Below are 23,590 nucleotides of genomic sequence, written 5' to 3'. Positions count from 1 at the left end.
CAGTCCGCGAACACGGATGCGGGAGGCCACCATCCAACCGTAGCCGCATACATCCGGCCTTCCTCAATTGTTTAAATCCGTACGATCAAATAGCCGCACATGTAGAGTTCAGACGTTCAAATAGCCGCATGCAGCACTAGTTCAAATTTTAAAAAGTTCAAATATTACATCCCAACAGTGTTGTCCTTTTAACTGCCCATCGATGCTCAATCAAATCTTTCCTCGGCTGCTCGTGAGTTGGCCGATGCCGAATTTGTTGATGCTTTTGAATAAACTCTTCAAATGTGACCGGATTCTGGCCTGAAAGTTTGATAGGATCTCCCATGTTCTCAAATTCTAGAGCTGCGACAACATCGTCACCCTCACCCTCGACGATCATGTTATGCATGATCACACAACATGTCATCACCTCCCAAAAGGTCCTCGGATCCCATTGTTTAGTAGGTCCATGAACAACTGTAAAACAGGCCCGCAGAACTCAAAATGCCCTCTCAACATCCTTTCTAGCTGCTTCTTGTCTTTGGGCAAAGTGAGCCCTTTCCTGGCCAACTGGGTTAGAGATGGTGCTGACAAACGTAGCCCACGAAGGATAGATACTGTCAACAAGATAGTAGCACATGTTATACGGGAGGAGCTTTTCCTTCAGTCGGCCTCGCAAACAACAGTCAGCGCTGCAGCACATTGATGTCATTATGAGACCCAGGCATGCCAAAGAAAGCCCGCCAAATCCAAAGATCATGTGATGCAACTGTTTCAAGAATGATGGTGGGCTTCTTAACATGACCCTAATATTACCCTTGTAAAGCGTTCGGGCAATTCTTCCATTTCAATACATGCAGTCAAGAGTTCCAAGCAAACCTGGCCACCCTCTTGCTTCTGAGATTGCCAAAAGCCTCTCGGTGTCTGCCACAATTGGTTCTCTCAGGTACTGAGGTCCGAACACCTCGACCATAGCAGTTGCAAACCTGATCATGGCATCTCCGCATGTGCTCTCAAACCGCCGTAGGTACTCGTACGTCCCAAGAATCAGCAACCGTGCCATGTGCAAGCATCCGTAGTGCAGCCGTGCACTTCTGGTAACCAAAGAAGCCAATCGTTCCCACAACGTTCTTCTTCAAGATGAAGTGGTCATCATAGGATCGGACTCCATGATACAAACGATCGAAGATAGTCTTGTGAATCCAAAACGTCAGCGAAAATGGTCAGCGAAGAGTGCATCCGAGGCAAAGTAGTCGGCCATCAGTGTCAAATGGTCGCGCGCAATGTTGCGATTGAGCACTCAATGACCCTTGATCAAGCTCTTGAAATTGAGAACATGCTTCGTGTCTTTAAGGAGTAGTCGGATGAGACGACGATGATCAAGCTCTTGAAATTGAGAACATGCATCATCGTTGTCTCATCCGACTACTCCTCATCGGACGAGCTGACGACTCAACATAGTGCTCATATATGTACTCCAAATTGAAATACATTGCTTGAAAGAAGAAGGGAACACTATTTTTAGCTCCGGCAATTCATCGAATAGTTGCCGGGCATGGTGAGTATAGCAGTAGCGGATGGTACCCGATGAGCCAGTCGAAGGACGGGGGTTGAACGACGACGGAGGAGAAGCGGGGTGGAGCCCGATTAGAACGCTAGAGGTGATGGAGGCATAGAATTTCGTTATGGGTGTGCTGTGGCGTGGCGGCCGGGGTGTGGTGCGGTGGCGAAGGCAAGAGAGAAAGAAGAAAGGAGAGAAAATAGGGAAGATGGAGCCATGGAGGTGCAGGGTCCGTGAAGGGTTTTGGGTGGGCCGGGGGTGTCGGAGTCCTACGTGTCTGGTGTCCCGACTCCCGCAAATCTCCCCCACTTTTGTCTCCGGTTTGCAGGAGAAAGTACGTCCGGACCATGCCGCAGACCATTTCAGGTCCGCGTTGGATGGCTTCCACGGTCCGGACAGCGCGGTCCGAACGGATGCGAGCAGTTTGTGGGTCTGCCTTGGAGATGCCCTAACAAAAGCAACCTTTGTATATCTAAGTGATATTTTAAATTGGTCATATATTTAAAACCAAAAATATATTTTACATTTCTTTATATATTTGAATTCGTGGAGACAAGATAAATTTTGGATACATTTCTAAGTTGTTTAATTTTCACTATTTCAGTTTCACATTGATAGTTGTGATTGTGAAATTTCACTTTTATATTTCAGTCTCACAGTAACTAAAAATATACTCATAAATAACTAAAAAATGTTTCAAAATATATATTTACAATATCTAAAAATATTTTTTATTGAATTGTATTGTTAAAATTGTACTGGAATTGAAATATGTGCATGTTACTGAAATGTATGTGGTACTGAAAGTGATCTCGTATTTCAAAAAAATGGTCTGGTAATTGAAATTCATCTGGTATTGAAATCCATATGGTAACAAAGTGATCTGGTAGTGAAGCGTATGGTAGTGTAATGCATCTTGCAACAAAGTGATCTAGTATTGGAATACATCTCATATCGGAATGCAGCTCGCACCTATGTTTTTAAGGCGGTAAGGCGAGGTGCGGCACTGGGGGGGGGGCCTCACTGTCTAAGCACTAAGGCATAAGGCGAGGCGACGCCTTAGAGACTTGTAAGCAACATAATTAAGTAGAATTTGATAGGCATTAAGCAACTAGGCATACAGCCATACACACCTTGCAACTGATTGTTGTAGAGCCCATATAGCATCCATTCCCATCCTCTTTGAACTTGCTTTTCTCCCCAGCAGAATTCTGCATCAACATGAAGTCATGACCAAATATGTTAGAATAATGTATCATTTACCAGTGCACATTCAACAAAAGATAGAAATAAAAGCGAGGCAGGGAGCAAAAGTGGAAAGAAAGATAGCAAGTATGAGTGCAACAACTGCAATGCATGGCATATTACATAACCAATAACGATTAACCAATTCAAATGTCACAAGTCCAGTAGTCCACATAACAAAGGTCCACATAAGACAAACAGAATAATAGATAATTCCAGCATAGCAAAAGGGATAAAGGTGGCCAGCTCAGCTCTCTCGTGTCTCTTCAGTCTCCAGTCTCCACTCTCAAGGTCTCAATCAAAAGTCATCATCATCAAACTCATTGGCATTGGTGTTGTCTTCACCATCTTGGTCAACATTAGTTGGCTCTTGATCGTCATTGCTCACATCATCATCATCATCATCATCCTCAACGTAGTTTGAATCCTCCCCCTCTGCATTGGGCATACTTGAGTGTTGTTCTTGCTCCAAGTCCTCCTCTGCATCATCTTCTTCAGGAATTGTAGGTCGTGTTGTAGTAGGTCTCTTGCGTGCGTAGTGTTGCAGACGGACATTTGTCTGGCCCCTACGAAGTGTAGTTGCTGTCCTATGTAGATTGCGGCCTCGAAGGTTTGAAGATGCGCCAATAGCCACATCAACATCCTCCCATGTAATGTCTTGATTGTCTTCAGGACAACCTCGAGCACCTTGAGGTTGTGATATTGATGGGTCCACCCACTCATTGCCCCAATCAAAATCCTCAATGACCAAAGCCTCAAAGCTATTCTCGCCCACCTTCTCACGCCTCTTTTGAAACCGTTGCATATTCTTCCTGTTGTATGAAACAAAGACAAGATCATTCAACCTTTTCCATTGTAACCTGTTCCTTTTCTTCATATGGATCTACAAAGTAGAAAAAACAAGTGAAATAAGTAAATAACTTGTTGAAATCATCATTAAACAAACACAAATACTACTTTACTAGTTGACTTACAAATTCAAACGTGCTCCAATTCCTCTCACAACCAGATGATGAAGCACAAAGACTAACAATGCAATTTGCAAACCTTTGTAGGTCAATGGCCCGACCACCAAATGAACTCCACCAATCAACTAAAATGATAAAAATTGACACATATTAAGAGTTTGTATAGAAATTACATTGTTGGAACTGGAATTAACATGATGCATTTAATATGACTTACGAGGGTTTCTCGTGCTCATGATCTCGAGTGCCAATGGATTAGAAAAGCCTTCTCACTGGCCCTCATAGAGCACACATTGTTGATCAATCTTTTTTCGAACATTGGCATCCGGTACCATTTTTGCAAGCACATCGTTAAAGAAGCTCCTAAGCTCCCCAACTAAGGCATCATTATTTCTGCTTACAATAGGAAAGAACTTTCCTGGGTTCAAAAATAGAGCAGCCCCATACAATGGATGATCCATTTGATTCTCCCAACGCTTGTCAACAATGGCCAAGATCTTCTTGAGCAATGGTTGCTTGTTTTGTTGAGGGAAACCTAGATTGATCATCTCCTTTGCATAAATCATAAGTGCTTTAATCTCTGGCATGGCAGGCTTGTCATCACCATCCGCTACTCTAAGAACTCTAAGAAGTGGAGTTAAAGCTCTAGGGCAGTCCTCAATTGCGCTCCACCACTCCATTGAAAGTATAATCTCTTGCACATTCAAGCCAACTTGTGTTTTTGCTAACTTGTTTCCAACCCATTCATCAGATGTAAATAAACTCCTCAATGCAACCTTGTTCTTGACCAAACTCCTAAGTGTGAGGATGGCTGTGGCAAAACGAGTGGCTGCTGGTCTCACAAGATCCCCACCCGTGGCCTTCCTCATTAGACTAAGAAGTCTTCCATGTCTATAGATGAAAGTTGTGACACGTCTAGCCCCTGCAATAGGCTTCTTAAATGCCTTCAACTTTCCTATATCTTCCAACATTAGGTCCAAGCAATGACATGCACATGGGCTCCAATATAGAGTAGGCATCCTCTCCATTAGAAGGTGGCCAGCTTTCTTGTAATTAGCACCATTATCGGTGAGAACTTGTACCACATTCTCTTTTCCAACATCCAGAATTCTCTTCTCAAGCAAATCAGCTATCTTATCACCGTCATGACATACACTTGAGGCATCAACCAACTCCAAGAAGAAAGTGCCCTCTGGACTATTAATAAGGAAGTTAATCAAATGGCGTCCTCTTTTATCCGACCAGCCATCCGACATGACTGTGCATCCATATTTTTTCCATGCTGCCTCGTGTTGCCTCCTCAAAAGTCCTGTTTCCTTCACACAATCATTAAGCAATGGCTCTCTCAGCTCATGTGCACTAGGAGGCTTGTAACCTGAACCATATTGACAAGAGGCTTCAATTGCAACCTCAAACTGCCTACTACTTGCAGCATTGAATGGAATGCCACACTCGTAAAAGAACAATTCCCACTACATACTGACATACTGACTCTCTTCCGAAGTCTTTGTGCTGGACTCCATGGTGCTTTGAGAACACCCAGGGCGTCTTTCATCTACAAGATCCTCAGGTGTTCTTCGTAGCATGGCAACAATTGGCTTGGAACTATTGGCGGTAGAAGCAACAGACTTCTTTTTACCTTGCATGTTGGTGATAAACACTTTCTTATTCTGCTTGGCTGTTGTCCTTGAGCTTGGCCTTTTAGAGGTGATGTTTGCTCCAACTGAACTCACCTCCACAACATCAGGAGCATCATCTACATCTACTACTCCCTTGATCCTCCTATTTTGCTCCAAATATGCTCCCATTTCTCTCCTCAATTGTGTGGTGGCCTTAGGACAACCAATTGCATCTCCCCCGACGCCCGCAAGATGCTCTTTATGCCTCTTGATCCCTCCAGAAGTTATCTTGCCACAAAGAGCGCACACAACAAGATCCCGATTTGGAGGCTTAGACCAATATCCATAGTTCCATCCCGGATCATTTGACCGTTGTGGCTTCCTTGTTGGATCTTTCATTGGATCATAGGTGGGCTCACCCCCATCAGCTGCTGCATTTCCATCCATGGTGCTACACTTCTACTACCTGCAACAAACAACCAAACACAAATGAATATTAGCATAACTGATAAAAGGGCTGCCATGGCAACAAGGCAACAAACAATAAAGTACTTACTAGATAGACAAAAGGGTACCAGACATATGAAAAGGCTGTTGTGGCAGCAACTAAACTACTCTACTCATGCAGATGTAGCAAACAACAACAATCAACTAGCCATTAAACTAATCAGCATTCAACTAGTCATTAAACTAATCCATTGTTGAGCAACACATCATGCATCAGTATTCAACTAGCCTTTATTCTAATCCACCCATAAATCTAAGAGCCATCATTATTTTATTCAACCAAGGAGCATCCACTAAGGCACTAACCCCACTATCACTAAACTAATCACTAACATTCAGGCATCCACTAAGGCACTAACCAGTAACCACTATAAGAGACAAGTGAGCAACCACCAACCAGCTAGCACAAAACAGTCCAACAAAGAAGAAAGAGAGCAGAGGAGGGTGTGGGAGAAGGGAGAGGGAGTTATACCTTACTGTTGCTGCTGTACTAGAGAGGAGGAGGAGGAGCTGCTGGACAGGAGGACGAGGAGGAGCTGCTGGACAGGAGGAAGAAGAGGAGGAGCTATTGGAGAGGAGGGGGAGGAGCTGCCGGAGAGGATCTGCTGCAGAGGAGGAACCAGATCTGTTGGAGAGGAGCCACTGGAGAGAAGGAGGGGGAGTGTGTGGATTGGGGGTTGTTTCTCTCTCTCTCATTCTCCCCTCTTACCTGTTGGCGCCAACACCATTCCAGTTTCCCGCCAAAACTCTGTTCCGCGCCTAAAACAGCTCCCTTGCCTGCCTAGCAAGTGAAGGCGTCCAAAATGGACTAAGGCAACCACCTGGACGCCTAGGCAGACGCCTCGGGCGCCTTATAGCTTAAGGCGGACGCCTTAGACAGCCACCTAAGGCGAGGTGGACGCCTCAACCCCGCAGGACGCCCTAACGCCTAAGCGTCGCCTAGGCGACGCCTTAGGGACGCCTTGAAAACAGAGGCTCGCACTGACATTTATCATCTGTATTCCACTTTTATGTCATTGAAATGGATGCGATACTAAATTTTATTAAAATGTACATTTAAAACTATACTGAAATTGAAATATGTTTACGTTATTGAAATGGATGTGGTATTGAAAATGGTCGGGTAATTTAAATTAATCTGGTATTTAATTTCATATGTTTAAAAAATGATTTGGTAGTGAAGCATCCGGTGTTGAAATGCATCTGCTAACAAAGTGATATGGTATTAAAATGCACCTCATTACTGAAATATATGACATTTTTTGAAATTTATAGGAACCTTATTATTGAAATATATTATATATAAAATTGAAAAGTATCCCGTAGCAAAGTGATTTAGTAATTGAAATGCATCTCGTAACTATGTTATTGAAATGTATGACATAAAGTGAACCTAACACAAATAACAAATACAATATTACTTTCTGAAGCCAATACTTGTAGAAGACACAAATGACAAATACTTAGTTTTAGTTTCTCTTCCCAACCAATCCTTCATAGCATAAGAGAGCAAACAAATTGTAATTCCAATGCTACTGTGGACCTCATCCTTTTAATTGATCCACGACCATGTGCGGTCTCCTAACTAATGTACACCCTCTTGTGTTTCAATATACGACATGGTGTTTCACTATAAATCTAGCAAAGGACTTAATATGGGCGTTTAAGATTCTCCAACCCTGTCGCGTGGAAATCTCTCATTGTATTTTCTCTCTCTTTTTAAATTTTGAATCACCCAACCATTACAGGACACCAACGTCTTTCAATCTCCTAAGACGATGGCCTAACTCTGTCTTTTTGGCTTCGTAGCAAGGCACAGACATTGTGCTATCAACACTTGTAGTTGGGATAGTGCTCTTTGTCAGCATGAAAGTGAAAACATGTAACTGAACTGCAGACATGGCAAGTTTGATGACGTGGCTAGGCTACATGTCAAGAGAATTAGCTTAGTGGGGATCAACTATTTATGTATTATAGATTATAGATTTCTAATTTAATATTTCTTGTTTTCAGGTGATCATTAACTTTGTTTATCTTGGTATTGGAGCAGGACTTGCTTCAACACTTCGTGAGTGCCTTTTGTATGCAATAAAATTGAGAAATATATGTGTTAAAAAAATAGATATATGTTTGGATAGAAATTGCTTTATCAAATATGTCTGGAAAGAAACCCCTGGCCCAACGAAAGCTTCCAAATCGTTCCTAAATGTCAAGACCACCATAAAGTCAGCCTAAATATGGAGTAGAACCAGGGTGACCTGAACATGCACTCCATGTGAGCTCCAGACCACCCGTGACCCCACTTGTAGCCACTTTCACCTCTCTTTTCTTTCTCTCCTATCTATCCTCATCGAAGACGACACCATGCCCCACGTGAATGTTGTCGATGCACAAAGAGTTATCAACCAACTATTTTCAAGTGTTTCCTTTTATTGAAACCTTGTGGGGTAGTTTTAAGGCCCTTTTGGTTCTATGCTTTGGATTGCCACACTTTGTCATACATTTTTGTCAAGTTTGCCTAAGGTTAGTTTAATAAAATAAGAGCCACAAATTGGCAAGTCTAAAGCAATCTTGCCACAGCTTTTGCCTAGCGTGGCTTGCCTAAAGTGTGGCTTGAACCAAACATCCATCTGAGTTGATCAAACTTACCTAACCTTAGGTGTGGCAACCATCGACAAATTTAGTCTCAAACCAAACAGTCTCTAGTGTGGTACTCACTCCATTCACAAACGTAAGATGTTCTATCTTTTTTCCGATTTGAATGTACATAAACGCATTTTAGTGTGTCTGTTCACTCATTGCAATCCATAGTACTCTGCCCGTCCCATAATATAAGAGTGTTTTTTACACTGCACTAGTGCAAAAAACGCTCTCATATTATAAGACAAAGGGAGTAGCATATATTGAAATATCTAAAACACCTTTTTTTTCTGTGGGCAACGATAGGCGCCGGTGCGCCGACCCAAATTTGGGCCGATCGCTGCCCAGCCACCCGATTTGGACGCGGTCAGCCGTTCGAGTGGGTCTCCTTTCCCGTGCCTTTTTCTCCCCAGTGCTCGCACCTCCATGGACGAGCACACACCCGGCCTCGAAGCACCACCCCACGCGCTCGCCTGTCGCCGCACTAGCCGCCTTTCGCTGGCCTCGCCGTCATCTCATGTCTTTCTCGTCGGATCCACACATGCAGCAACTTTCGCCCGCGGTTGCAGCTTCCTTGTTGGTGGTGGCAGCTCCGGTAGCGCCGGTCGCAGCACCCCCGGCGATGAGCCCGCGGTTGCAGCTGTGGCGTGGCCAGGTCTGGCGAGGCAGTCAGAGCTCCGGTGGCGCGGATCCGAGCGGATCTGGCTGAGGGCGGCCGGACTGGCTGATTCTCGTGTCGGCGGCGCCCTAGGAAGCCTCCAGCGGCGACAGTTAACCATGGCGGCGGGGTCCCTGAGAAAAAGGGGAGAGAGATGAGCAACGGGAGAAGAGAAAAAGAAGGGAGAAGGAGAGGAGGATACGCGATGCGTGTGAGGTCTTGAACCGCGTGGCGCATGCATGGACAAGGCGCCGGCCGAGCTTTCGGCCGGCACGCCGAGCCCAAACGTTTTCCTTTTCCTTTTGAGAGAATATTCAAAAGTCTTACATTTGTGAATGGACCTCAGTAGGAGTTAGGAGCAGAGGGTGTTTAAAATTGTACTTCCTTCGTCCTAAATTTTTTCCCTTAAATTTGTTTTACATATGGGGAGTATTTACCGAATTAACGGAATCATGAGTCTCTCTTAGGGCATATACAATGAGGCAGCCCATCCACGTAGGTTCCTAAACTGAAATCACTGTATGAAATCACTCTTAGAAATGCTGCAGATTCCTTTGAGGGCCCATCTATCCCCTTTTCTTTCTTTACTCCTCCATTCTCTCTCTCACTTTCCTTCAATACGACATGGCATGCAACCTCGCACACACACAGCTCCCACCATCGAAGCAAGCTTTTGTCATTAGGAGGCAGTCTCCTCTGCAAGCACCCACTTTATTCTGAGCACAACATTTTCAACCTTTCCGGACCATCCGAACCTACGTGGATACTAGGGCAGCTGTCCACCCTATAGCATTGGCTATGCCCTTAGAGCATCTCCAACAGTCGCCGAACGCGCCGCGCGTAAAAAATGGCTTTAGCGTGCACCCATCGTCTGGTTTGGCGCGGCACGCAGCGCCAGCTCCAGTAGCCGTGCTAAAATGCAGCGCGCGTGCCGCTCTAGCAGCCGCGCAAAAATTGCAGCGCGCGCGCTCATTCTACAAACTAGGATGTAGGCATTGAAAGCATAGAAACTAGATAGATTGCATAGAATTTTAACGATACAAAGGTACTTTACATCGGAAACATAGATTGCATAAAATAAAAACGACAAACGATAAAAAACTAAATAGATAGCATAAAAAAACTACTCTAAGTCGCTATCATCATCACCATTATCATCCTCGGCGGTGTCGTCCGAGGTTGATAGCCATATGTCCAACCAACGATCATCGTTCTCCGTGAAGAACGACCTCCCACCTGCTGCAACGAGATCGGTCTGCACGTTCACCAACGCCTTCCGCCGACGCCTGTCCAACCGCGCCTCGCGGCGCCTTCGCGTGTCCTCCTCGCGACGCCTTGCCCAGTAGACTTGCTCGTAGGCGACGTCCTCTGGGTGGCATCGGCGCCACTCCGCCATGACCTGCTCGTCCTCCTAGGCGACGAGGAGGCGGCGCTGCCGCTCGGCGTGCTCCGCACGGTCTTGTGCCGTGTTACCGAAAAAGGCTTTCGCCCCACTTTATATTATAAAGCCAACCGCCCAATAAGCATCCAACAAGATCCAACACACACCAAACACACACACGGAGGTCCACAAGAGCCAAAATAGTACAACAAAGGGTCTCAGCTGAGGGCACAGCACAACAAGCCCTACACTCAAAAAAACGCAGGCCACAGTCCACACAGGCGCCAGGAGGCCTAGTCAGGCTCAGGAGGAGGGGGCGGCAGCGAGGGAACCACGCGGAGCGCCATCGAGCGAAGATCGGAGAGGAGGGCGGTGATGACGTCTCGGTCCTGGGGGTGGCTAAGCGGCCGCCAAAGCTGCAGGTAACCACACAATTTGAAGATTGCGTCAGTCGCACGGCGAAGGGGCACCTTCTGAATAACAAGCTTATTACGGATGTTCCAGAGCGTCCAGGCGAGAACCCCCACGCACAACCATCTAATATGGCGGTAGCGGGCAGGGCAGGCGTTAAGCTCGGCAAGCAGGTCGGGGAAGTTGGTATTACACCACTGTCCACCGACCGTTTCGTGGAAGCAGGCCCAAAGGAACTGGGCAGAGTGGCACGAGAAAAAGATGTGGTTAGCATCCTCAATGGTGCCACAGATGGGGCACCTCCTATCACCCGGGCCATTCCGCTTGAGGACCTCAACACCGGAGGGGAGCCGACCACGGATCCATTGCCACAGGAAGATCTTGATCTTCAGCGGGAGACGGATATCCCAGATCAGGCTAAATGGTTCCGGGGCCGACGATGGAGCAATGGCGCCGTATAGGGACTTCGTGGAGAAACGGCCAGAAGGTTCGAGGTGCCAGGATAGAGCATCTCGGTCCTCCGCCACATCCATCGGCAAAAGAGCAATGTCCTGGAGGAGGGAGTCCCAGGCGGCGACCTCAAGGGGGCCAAACGTGCGCCGGAAGGCGAGACGCCCTAAGTCAATAAGGGTCGTCTCGACCGAGACCCGAGGGTCAACCACAATGGCAAAGAGCTCAGGGAAACGCACCGCCAGGGGGGCGTCCCCTAGCCATAGATCTAACCAAAATAGGGTCGAGGCACCGGAGCCAACAGAGACAGAGGTGCCAATGCATAGTACGGGCAGGAGCTGGATCACGGACTGCCAGAACTGAGAACCGCCCATACGTTGGCAGAAGGCAAGAGGCTGGCCATGAAGGTATTTATTGCGGATGATGGTGAGCCAGAGGCCTCCCTCCCCGTTGGCAATACGCCACAACCAGCGAGTTAGGAGGGCAATGTTCATGCGTCGAGAAGAGAGGATCCCGAGACCCCCCCTGGTCTTTGGGCTTGCAAATGTCGGACCAGCTCACCATATGGTACTTCTGTTTGTTGTCCTCGCCAGCCCAGAAGAACCTCGACTGGTATTTGTCCACCTCCTGGTGAAGGGTCTCATGAAGGCCATAGAAGCTCAAGAGGAACCAGAGGGGGCTCGCAAGCGAGGAACTGATAAGGATCACCCTTGCGGCTTTCGACAGCCAGTGACCCCTCCAGGGTTCAACCCTGCACTGCATCCTAGTCACCGTCGGTCGCAGATCCGCGACGGTGAGTCTGGAGTCACTAATGGGCACCCCCAAGTAAGTGGTGGGGAAGGTGCCCAGGCGGCAGTTAAGCCTATCCGCAATGGACGAGGCTTCATCCGGGTTGTAGCCAAGGACCATCACTTCGCTCTTGTCGAAGTTAATGGTGAGTCTGGACATTTGTTGGAAGCATAAGAGGAGGAACTTCAGGTTAGCGATGTCGGACTCGGAGCCTTCAACCATGATAATGGTGTCGTCCACATACTGGAGGAGGAAGACCCCTCCAGAGCCAACTAGGTGAGGGACAACGCCCCGAATATGACCGCACGCCTTGGCCTTATCCAGGATGACCGCAAGGGCATCGACCACCATGTTAAAGAGGAACGGGGAGAACGGGTCACCCTGGCGAACCCCACATAAGGTGGGGAAGTAGGGCCCGATCTCACCGTTGATGTTGACCACCGTCCGGCCGCAGGTGACAAGTTGCATAACACGTGTCACCCAGCGGTCGTCGAAGCCCTTCCGAAGCAATACTTCCCGAAGGAAGGGCCAGTGCACCGTGTCGTAGGCCTTGTGGAAGTCGAGCTTAAGGAACACCGCGCGGAGGTGCTTTGCTCGAACTTCGTGCAGGACTTCGTGGAAGACCAACACCCCATCCAAAATAAATCGGCCTTGGATGAAGGCGGACTGGTTGGGGTGGGTGATGGAGTCTGCAAGAAGGCTCACCCTATTGGCGTACCCCTTGGCCAGGATCCGGAAGATCATGTTGATCATGGTGATTGGGCGAAACTGGCGGATGTCCGAGGCCCCAGGAACTTTAGGGATGAGGGTAATGATCCCATAGTTCAGGCGCCCCAGGTCCATGGTTCCAGAGAAGAACTCGTCGAAGAGGGCCATGACCTCAGGCTTAATGGTCTGCCAGAATGTTTTAAGGAACAGTACTAGCAGTCCATCCGGGCCCGGGGCCGAGGAGGGGTTCATTCCTTTGATCGCCGCAAGGACCTCCTCCTCTGAGAAAGGAGCCACTAGAGCGTCATTGGTCTCGGCGGACACAAGCTGGACCCCCGACCAGGTATCGGGGGCCAGAGCAGCCCCACCCCTAGGGGTGGGGGAAAACAGGGCTTTATAGAAGCCATCTACGTGGGCGCGAATGTCCGAGGGGCGAACAAGCTGGGATTCACCCGCCCACAGGGAATGAATGGAATTACGACGCCGCTGGCCGTTGGCAATCGCCTGGAAGTAGGCCGTGTTGGCGTCGCCCTGGAGCACCCAGCGTTGAGTGTCGCGCATCCACCAGTAGGCCTCCTCGTCCGTGTAAATGGCCGAGAGCTGGTCCTCGAGGTCATACCTCAACATCCACTCATCCGGGGAGATCCCCGACAGGTCAGCACGGACGTCCAGGGCCTGGATAGCGCTTAAGATGGCCTTCTTGCGCTCACGAATATCCCGGCCAAGGTTCGCGCCCCAGCCCTTCATAAACTGGCAGGCTAGCTTGGCACAGAACTGCCAGGAGTCGACCGCGGACATGGTGCGGTGGGGGGAGACGCGAGCGGCGGCCCACCTGGCCGCAACCGCCTCGCGGAACCCGGTCTGGTTGAGCCAGAAGTCCTCGAACCGAAACCAGGGGGGAATGGGGGGGCGCTCATCAACCGAGGAGAGGAGGAGAGGGACATGGTCAGACCCGATCCTGGTAATTGCCTGGACCGAGGCCAGGGGGCATCTGAGCTCCCAATCCGGGGAAACTAAGACGGTCTAGGACAGACTGCGTCGGGTTTGCCTGACGGTTAGTCCAGGTGAACTGGGCCCTCGTGCGCTCGAGCTCACGGAGGCCAAGCTCCGCGATGCAGTCGTTAAACATCTGCATCCGGGGGCGATTAACCCGGTCGTTATTCTTCTCATCCGGGGAGCGGATGAGGTTAAAGTCCCCCCCCCTACCACCACAACGGGTAGGGAGGACGCAGAGATCTTCTGCTGCAGCTCGGCGAGGAATGTCGGGGAGCGGCTGTGGTCCGCCGTTCCGTAGACGACGATGACCTCCCATTTGAAGTTGAGCGCACGCTCGAAGATCTCCATACTGACGAAGAACTCGTATTCAGACGAGGCGGCGGGGCGACGTCGAGCGCCTGCTGGAGCGTGTACACATCTTGGAAGTTCATCTGGCCGCGCGGCCGGCCTAGGCGCCACGCCGCCGCGTCGTACGCGCGGGCTGCCTCGCGCGCCGTCCCGTACGTGCCGAGGCCAAGCCGGAGATCGCCGGAGTGTATCTCCGCGTAGTAGCGCCGTTGGGGCGCAGGCGAACGCCGCGGTAGCCGGACGCTCCTCGGCGGCGCGGCGGCATGGCGGGGCGCTGGGGCGGTGGAGGCGCGTCAGTGGCGGGGCGCTGGAGCGGCGCGCGGCAGAGAGGGAGAGGAAGAGGAGAAGAGGAGGCGTGAAGAGGCGCGTGGCGCGCGCCACACCGTAAGCGGTGCGCAAAAAATGAGGCGCGAGCTGGCGCCTTTTCGCGCGCGGGGGGAAACGGTTCCGGCACGCGCGATTTTCCCGCCGCCGCTGGAGCGCGGCAAAACGCCCCGCGCGCGCTAAAAGCTGCGTTTACCCCGCGCGCGTGGTTTCGCGCGGCCGTTGGAGATGCTGAGGGCCAGGCCGCCCGCAACGACGCCGGTACCACGGCCGGGAGGCACTGCTCCGGTGCTGAGGGAGAAGCACAGCGGCCGGTGGCTCGGTTCGAGCTCCCCGACCACGCGCGCACGTCATCTCCACGCGCGGTCCACCGAGCCAGCCGCCCGCCCTCCGCACGCTCGGCGCAGCGAGCGGACGCACGTCCCAGAGCCCCGAGCGCTCCAGCAGTCGCACCATGAACCGGAGGTCGCCGCGCCCGGGCGGCTGCTAGCGCGGGCTCTTGTGTGGTGCGTGCTTGGGCTTGCGATGTAGGCTGCTGCTACCTGCTAATGGTGTGCTGCTGCTGATGCGTGCCTGATGCTGCTGCATGAGCGCGTGAGCTGTGTGCTGCTGTTGCTGCTGCATGCGAGGGTGGTGGCGCTCGTCGCTGGACGGAGAGCGTTGCCGTCCTGCCGCCGCGTGCGTGCATTCTGTATCTGGGGCGCTCCGCTACGTCCGGGCTGTGCACGCAACGTGTTCGGTGAAATGTCTGAAAAAAATGGGGAGTGCCGTTGTCTACCCGGGTAAATGGGGGAGAGGGGCGGACATGTCCGGGCAATGTCCGCTGACAAATGTGGGCAAAATTTAAGGTTTGTGGTTGGAGATGCTCTGACTCCCTGCTTGCTTGTTCCTGAAAAAAAAATGTTTCAATACTGTTATCCAGAGTAAATTTTATTTTTGAGAAAACGCAGATGCTTTGTGTCTCAAACTCTCAATGTACTGATATGAATGAGATATTTCAGAATACGAGCCTAAGAGTTAGATCATCTAGAGTAACTTTAAGGGTAATACTCAAAGCATCCTTCATTTTATTGATCAGTTTGATGTTTTGATAGAGGTATCATGCTGGACAATTACTGGAGAAAGACAGGCAGCAAGAATCAGAGCTATGTATCTCAAGGCGATTCTCAGACAGGACGTTGCTTTTTTTGACAAGGAAATGAGCACTGGACAAGTTGTTGAGAGGATGTCTGGGGACACATTCCTCATTCAAGATGCCATTGGAGAAAAGGTAGGCTGTTTTATCACAAGGAGTGCTTGTGACACATCATTCAAAGCATTGTTAGATGCTATAATCTTACAGCCAATATGCATAAGCTTGTACATAAAAAGGCTCTTCTCATTCATTTTGTCACTTTAGATGACCGATCTCTTTGACCAATATGGGAAAGTGTGTGTATTTCGTCACATTGAAGGTGGTATAATGATTTTACATTCTTTTATGTGCTAACCTAACAGTATGTTCACGGACTAGAAGCTAGCTCTTTAGAAAAGATTGGTAGCTGAAAGTCATAGAGAAAATAAATTGTCGTATTTTTTGTACTCAAAATGAACCTACGATATGAGTCTGGGCTCAGCTCTGTTATACGGACAACACATAATTTTGCACCTGTCTTCAGTCGACAAGTAATGGGTGCACACTGCATTCACATGGATCCATATTAATAATAACCAACGAAATACCAGTTTGATAGACTTGCAGAGATGAAGACCCACTCAGTGAATTGGATATATAACATGAACTTGCTACCAGACATTGCAAAGCTTAGTCCATTAACCTTCTGTATAAGTATCTAATAATAACTAGAATTCCATTTTATTTTAACACTTTGCTATACATACATTTTTCTCATAGGTTGGCAAGATCATACAGCTCCTTTCTACCTTTTTTGGAGGCTTCATTGTTGCATTTGTGAGAGGATGGCTCTTGACACTTGTCATGCTCTCAAGCATCCCTCCAGTAGCCGTGGCCGGTGCTATTGTGTCAAGGATGATGACAACGTTGTCCACTAAAATGCAAGCAAAATATGGTGATGCTGGAGACATTGTTGAGCAAACTATTGGGACCATTCGAACGGTGAGTGCTAGTGGATACATGGTCTACTTCGTTTGATGCCCATGACCATGCGAGTCAAAGTTTTACACATTTGGCCCCTATAAGGTGTGATGTCAAAATTTTGGGAAGGTTCCATTTGTTGGGGGCTTTCTAAGCCATTTTTGGCCAAAGTTAGAACAACTCACCTGGCCAATTTGGACGCCAATATTTTGTCGAAGTCAATGTTTGCCTTCTGTTTTCCTGTTCTTTGATTTGTGGCCCAAACCAAATAGAAATTATGCTTTATTTTTGTTATTGATTCTTGCGGTCACTATTCTCTTCTTATGCTTATGCTTTGAAGGTTGTCTCATTCAATGGTGAGAAGCAAGCTATAACAACATATAACAAGTTCATAAGAAAAGCATATGAGTCTGCTCGTCGAGAAGGTGCTGTCAGTGGCCTTGGAGTGGGTTCAATAATGGCAATCTTGTTTTGCAGCTATGGGTTGGCAGTTTGGTATGGATCTAAATTGATAGTCGACCGAGGATATAATGGTGGCATAGTTATTACTATTATAATGTCCGTCATGGTTGGCGCAATGTAAGTTCCGTACATTAGTCCTTACCACTTTAATATTCTGAGTACATACTTAAAACTTGTTTCAGAGGTTGTTGAAGGGCGGAGATTATAGCTAGGGGTGCATTTTTTTAGAGGAAAAATCAGGACTCTGCTGCGTGCATTTTATTGATTTTTCAAAATAATGTATACAGAAAAATAGTTCAAAAAGATAAAAGAAAAGAACTACACAATACACCAACAACAAATATCCTGGGGAGCAAGCTATCTAAAAGAGTTGACCCAGGCCTCAAAATCAATATACTTCTTTCTGTGAGCTCTGAAGATAATCCATTTGAGCTCCTCTTTGAATCTAGGGGTGCAATGTTGAGAGCATTATTGGTGGGCTTTAGATTTTTTAATGAACTTTCTTGAGTACCGGGTCATTTTATTCTTGAATTATATGTGGTTAAGAATGACTTGAAGAACACTATATCTGATAAGTGGCAATTTAGACATAGTTAGATTAATAGATGAGTAATGTGCCACGTTTCCCCATGGACGTGCCTCTCCGTGACCGTGTGTCATGTGGGCATATGACATATGATACTAAAAGGTCACGGCTGCTGCACCAGACCAGCCCACAGTTCTCCGAAGGATGTAACATCGTGCTTGCTAATTTGTTTCTGATAAGGATGTGGGATCTGTAAAGCAGCAGTCAGACTTTCAAACATAGTATGTCAAATAGGGTCTTCCATGTCTGTTTTCGAGATCTTCTGGTTTCTGACTCGAGTTACGTCTCTTCTGCAGGTCCTTAGGTCAGGCAGCACCATCAATAACAGCTTTTGCACAAGGTCAAGGAGCAGCATATAGAATGTTCAAGACAATTGAAAGACAACCATGTATTGATGTATATAACACCATAGGTATCATATTGGAAGACATCAAGGGTGATGTTGAACTGAAGGATGTCTACTTCAGCTATCCTACCAGGCCTGAACATTTGGTATTTGATGGATTCTCCTTACTGGTACCAAGTGGAACTACAATGGCACTAGTTGGAGTGAGCGGTAGTGGAAAGTCAACTGTCGTCAGTTTGGTGGAGAGATTCTACGATCCACAGTCTGGGGAAGTCTTGATAGATGGAGTTGACATTAGAAGAATGACTCTTGGGTGGATAAGAGGAAAAATCGGTCTCGTCAGCCAAGAACCAGTATTGTTCTCGAGTACGATCAGGGAAAATATTTCCTATGGGAAGGATGATCTTAATCTCGAAGAGATCAGAAGAGCAATCGAGCTTGCAAATGCAGCAAACTTCATTGATAAACTGCCAAATGTACAGTGCGAAATTAAGATGTACATAATGTTAATTCTGTTGCTAACTCACTCATGGTTAATTAAAAGTATGTATATTTTGTGAAACATTGCAGGGTCTTGAGACAATGGTTGGGGAACGTGGAATTCAGCTGTCTGGAGGGCAGAAGCAAAGAATAGCAATTGCTAGAGCGATTATAAAAAACCCTAGGATATTGCTACTTGATGAAGCAACCAGCGCGCTGGATATGGAATCTGAGAGGGTCGTTCAAGAAGCTTTGGATAGGGTAATGTTAGAAAGGACTACAATCATTGTTGCACACCGCCTAAGCACAGTAAAGAACGCTGATGTCATATCTGTCCTACAACACGGGAAGATTGTGGAACAAGGTATGTCATATGAGAATTGACAACCTCTGTATAGGAAGTACATACTCTGTTTCAAAATAGATGTCCTGACTTGCTACTTGATCTGTGAATTTCGAGCAGGTTCACATGTAGAACTGGTGAACAAACCTGAAGGTGCATACTCTCAGCTGATTCATCTGCAAGAGACTCTGCAGGTAGCAGAAGCCCCTAATGTCGATCCTGATGCGATAATGGAAAACAGTTTTGGCTCTAGGTCGTTCACAAGGAAACCAAGAAGCCAAGGTAGCTCCTTTAGAAGATCAACCAGTAAAGGCTCCTCTTTTGGGCACAGTGGTACACATCCTTACCCTGCTCCATGTGATCCCATGGAATTCAACAATGATCAAGACCTAGAGGAGAGTGCAGATAAAATATCTAGTGACAGAAAGAAAGCTCCAATCGGCCGACTCTTTTATCTGAACAAACCAGAGGCTCTTGTTCTTGCTCTTGGTTCGGTTGCTGCTGCAATGCACGGGGCCATTTTGCCTGTATATGGCATATTGATTTCAAGTGCAATAAAGACGTTTTATGAGCCGCCAGCAGAACTACTCAAGGACTCGAGGTTCTGGGCAAGCATGTTTGCCATGCTGGGTGCTTGTGCGCTTGTTCTGATTCCAATAGAGTACTTCTTGTTTGGATTAGCAGGTGGGAAGCTTGTGGAGCGCATACGGTCGCTGACATTCCGAAGTGTCATGCACCAGGACATCAACTGGTTTGATAAACCTGAACACTCTAGGTCTGTGTTTAGTCTTTTTCTCATCATGATGTGTTGTCACAAAGGTTCCTTTTGCCCTAACAGTTAGTATACAGTTTTTTTAAGAACATTTATGTATGCTAACTAGCTTGAGCAGTGTTCTTACAATTTTTATCAATGCTAAGATTAATCCATCTGGCATTTTCAAAGAAAAAATTGTGAAGAGTTATCCTTGTCAACTAGTGCAATATTCTACAGATTTACTTAGACAAGTTTCAACTTTTTTTCTAGTGGAGCAATAGGTGCAAGGCTATCGACTGATGCTCTGAACGTGAAGCGGCTTGTTGGAGAAAATTTAGCACTTAATGTCCAGACTATATCGACCATCATAGTAGGTTTCGCAATAGCTATGGTGGCAAACTGGAAGCTGGCATTGATTATCACAGTGGTGGTTCCATTGGTGGGTTTCCAAGCCTATGCTCAAATGAAGTTCCTGAAAGGTCTCAATAAAAATGCAAAGGTGCATGCTGTGAATTAGCAATTACTATTATTCATTTTTTCTCAAAAACAACACCAACAAAATGACCAATGTTCATACACGTATTTGTCAGATGGAGAGTTGTTTTGTCTAATAGTTTGGTGGGATGCAGTTAAAGTATGAGGAAGCAAGTCAAGTAGCAACCGACGCCGTTGGAGGAATCAGAACCGTGGCGTCGTTTTGCGCAGAGCAGAAGGTGATGGATGCCTATGAAAAGAAATGTGAATCTCCAACAAGGCAGGGAGTGAGGGAAGGTGTTGTTGGTGGCTTGGGATTTGGGTTTTCATTCCTTATGTTCTACCTTACTTATGCTCTCTGCTTCTACGTCGGTGCAAAGTTTGTTCATGAAGGAACGGCAACATTTCCTGAAGTGTTTCGGGTACGAGCACATTATTCTTATTCAGAACTTGAGTGCTGATTGTTCTAACCTCGTATTTTTGTTAACTAATCCACCGATTCTCAGGTCTTCTTCGTATTAGTTTTGGCGGCTACTGGGATCTCACGAACAAGCGCAGTAGGTGCAGATAGCACCAAGGCTAGTGAATCGGCCATCTCCGTGTTCGAAATTCTTGACCATAAGTCCAAGATAGATTCCAGCAGCGAGGAGGGCATGGTGGTTGCAAATCTCAGGGGTGACATTGAGTTCCAGAATGTGTGCTTCAGTTACCCCTTACGCCCTAATGTTCAAATATTCACTGATCTGTCCTTGATAATTCCTTCTGGAAAGGTTACTTTCTTTCTATGTCAACTTTTTTTTGACAACCTTCTTTCTATGTTAACTAATAGGTATGCTAGCTAGTACGAAGGTTAATCTGGTGCCACTATCTTTACAGACAGCTGCCCTTGTTGGAGAGAGTGGAAGTGGGAAGTCCACCGCCATTGCGCTGCTCGAGAGGTTCTACGACCCGAGTTCAGGCAGGATCCTTTTTGACGGCGTGGAGCTTCCGACCCTCAAAGTCAGCTGGCTTCGGCTACAGATCGGGCTCGTGGCGCAAGAGCCAGTGCTGTTCAACGACACCATCCGCGCCAACATAGCCTACGGAAAGCAAGGGGAGGCCTCCGAAGAAGAGATTGTGGCCGCCGCTGAAGCAGCCAACGCGCACCAGTTCATCTCCGGGCTGCCTGATGGGTACAACACCATCGTCGGTGAGCGGGGGATCCAGCTGTCCGGCGGGCAGAAGCAACGGGTCGCCATCGCGAGGGCCGTCATCAAGGACCCCAAGATGCTCCTGCTGGACGAGGCAACGAGTGCTCTGGACGCGGAGTCGGAGCGCGTGGTGCAGGAGGCGCTGGACCGGGTGATGGTCGGGAGGACGACCGTGGTGGTGGCGCATCGCCTGTCGACTGTGAGAGGCGCCGACATTATCAGCGTCGTGAAGAACGGGACGATAGTGGAGAAAGGAAGGCATGAAGAACTGATGCGGATGAAGGATGGAGCCTACGCTTCCCTTGTCGAGCTTAGCTCCACTTCAAGATAAGATACTTACCTTTCTCTACCGCAAAATTCCATGGAATGAAAGGCCAGCAATTCAGTGTATTTAATAAGTTTATAGGCCAATTAATGTGGGCGTAGGTGTAGGATCTTTCCTTTCATTTTAGTAGATGGGTATCTGCAAACAAGCAGATGCAATCAGACAAACTGTATGAAAATAATAATTGATTGTGGTTCAAGCGAGGATGCCGATAAAGCTTTTCCAAAACACGGCAATAAGGAGAAATTATTTGCCAGATCGCAGTATAAGAACATGAGTTAGAACTCTGGGCAACCCATTCCCTTGGAAATGTAAGCTTGTGGCTATTTTCATATGTTCAGTTTCTTGGGCTGCCTGTAGGTTGCTGGACCTTTATGGAAGTCCAGAAATGTTGCTATGTTGCTTTGCTTTTGCTCTATGTTCAAATTTCAGCGGGATAAGGAGCTGCTAGGGGGCATGGTCAATGCCCCATTGCAGCTGGACGCCGCTTGCTTAGTCTCCTAGCCTGTGTTGTTCCTTTTTTTCTTTTTAGCATGTTCGTGTTGTTGCTCCGGCAGACTATTTATTTTCCTTCCCGCACTTGAACTCGTTTGGATGTTGTGGTCTGCTTTATATATTAAGCGAGTTTCAGTTTGTTTTTTCAAGAGGTAAAAGGATTCATTCGGTCTGTGACGAGCATCGTCAGTTTGCTTATACTGGGCAGGTCTTCCTTCCGGGGCCTGGAGGGTTTCAAGAAGCTGCGGATTTGAAAGCTGGAACAGTACAAAGTTCACAGCATCATCTTGTTAAGCACGATTGTCTACTGTCTTAAAAGCAACACCATGATGGGTATAAATCTGAACGAAATAAGAAGTCGGGATTTTTCGCTCAACTGGATGAAGTTGTGACAACTAGCAGAAGCTTTACTTGGAAAATTCTGGAGAGAAGTAAAAGGATATACTATTACAGATGTTGATTAATAGCATCAACAACAGATTTGCAGACGTTGACAAAATTATAAGTCAGCTCTACTGTCAACTTGTTCTCCAAATGAATCCTCAGGTCAAATCATTGACCATGGTTAAAATAGGATTGTCTGATCTAGGAGAAGGTGGACAGTAATTAAGTACAGCAAGCTCAGAAGCTGCAGTTACATCACAAAAGGCTATATACCACATTTACAAATCTGGCATGTGAACAAAATATTGAAGAGCATGTCACAGGTACAACAACACGAACTTGGTAAAATAGAAGCCGACGAAAATGTAATGCTGGAAATTCAAACTATGTTGATTTTCGTCAGAGAACTACCATTAGAGCTGCAAAGATCCCTGTGGGATACAAAAATGTACCCTTAACAAGTTAAACTGGTATAAGCATCATATTTCATAGGTCATGCACCAGAACCTAGCTACTCAACCTCAACAAGGTGTCTGTATTCCCAACCGAAATTACATTAATATACCTGTTTCAAAACAGACGCAGAGTGTCGTCTCCAAGCTCCAAACACTATGTTGCCAAGTTGGCATAGAAAAATATGTGAACTTTATCCCACTTCAATACTTTGGTATATTTAACAGATAAATGTGTCTACAGAACATTATCTTGCTGGGCATGCAAAGCAAGTGTCCTTGAATCAGATATACACATATAACATTCATAAGTCAGGAAATAATTAGAGAAACAGAAAAAACACATCTACGCAGCTAGCCTGCATAAGACAGAGTTATCTTATCAGGATGTACTGTGAAACTATTATCTCCATAAATGCAATTCTTTTTTGCAGGAACATAAGTACAGTACTGACCACATGTATCTACCACGTGATGGCACAATAATGTTAGGAATGATGTTAAGCATTCAGCTCTTGAGCTTAGCCATTTCCAATGATGAGATGGGGACCTGACATGTTCAGTAATGAGGTGAAGGAATATAATTGGAGGTATCATTACTCATAACATCACTGTTTACA

General features: G+C 47.1%; 1 protein-coding gene across 2 annotated transcripts in view; it reads left to right on the top strand.

Annotated features, from left to right (window-relative positions):
* LOC119277652 (ABC transporter B family member 4-like) overlaps positions 1-23,250 on the top strand; it is a 24,867-nt gene extending 1,617 nt beyond the window's left edge. The window contains exons 2-12 of one of the 2 annotated variants that reach the window (XM_037558937.1): positions 7,893-7,947; positions 15,679-15,854; positions 16,479-16,700; positions 17,020-17,258; positions 18,024-18,549; positions 18,644-18,917; positions 19,017-19,671; positions 19,921-20,149; positions 20,280-20,546; positions 20,631-20,894; positions 21,001-23,250. In XM_037558937.1, the coding sequence (XP_037414834.1) occupies positions 7,893-7,947; positions 15,679-15,854; positions 16,479-16,700; positions 17,020-17,258; positions 18,024-18,549; positions 18,644-18,917; positions 19,017-19,671; positions 19,921-20,149; positions 20,280-20,546; positions 20,631-20,894; positions 21,001-21,645 (3,552 nt within the window). In that variant the 3' untranslated portion in view covers positions 21,646-23,250. Of the gene's footprint in view, positions 1-7,892; positions 7,948-14,728; positions 15,433-15,678; positions 15,855-16,478; positions 16,701-17,019; positions 17,259-18,023; positions 18,550-18,643; positions 18,918-19,016; positions 19,672-19,920; positions 20,150-20,279; positions 20,547-20,630; positions 20,895-21,000 lie in introns of those variants that run through there. The other variant, XM_037558938.1, reaches the window with a different exon arrangement.
* The last annotated feature ends 340 nt before the right edge of the window (positions 23,251-23,590 follow it).

This window comes from Triticum dicoccoides, chromosome 3B (assembly GCF_002162155.2).
Source record: "Triticum dicoccoides isolate Atlit2015 ecotype Zavitan chromosome 3B, WEW_v2.0, whole genome shotgun sequence".
Lineage (NCBI taxonomy): Eukaryota > Viridiplantae > Streptophyta > Magnoliopsida > Poales > Poaceae > Triticum > Triticum dicoccoides.
Note: the sequence above shows the minus strand (reverse complement) of the source record. Positions and strands in the feature narration are given on the sequence as shown.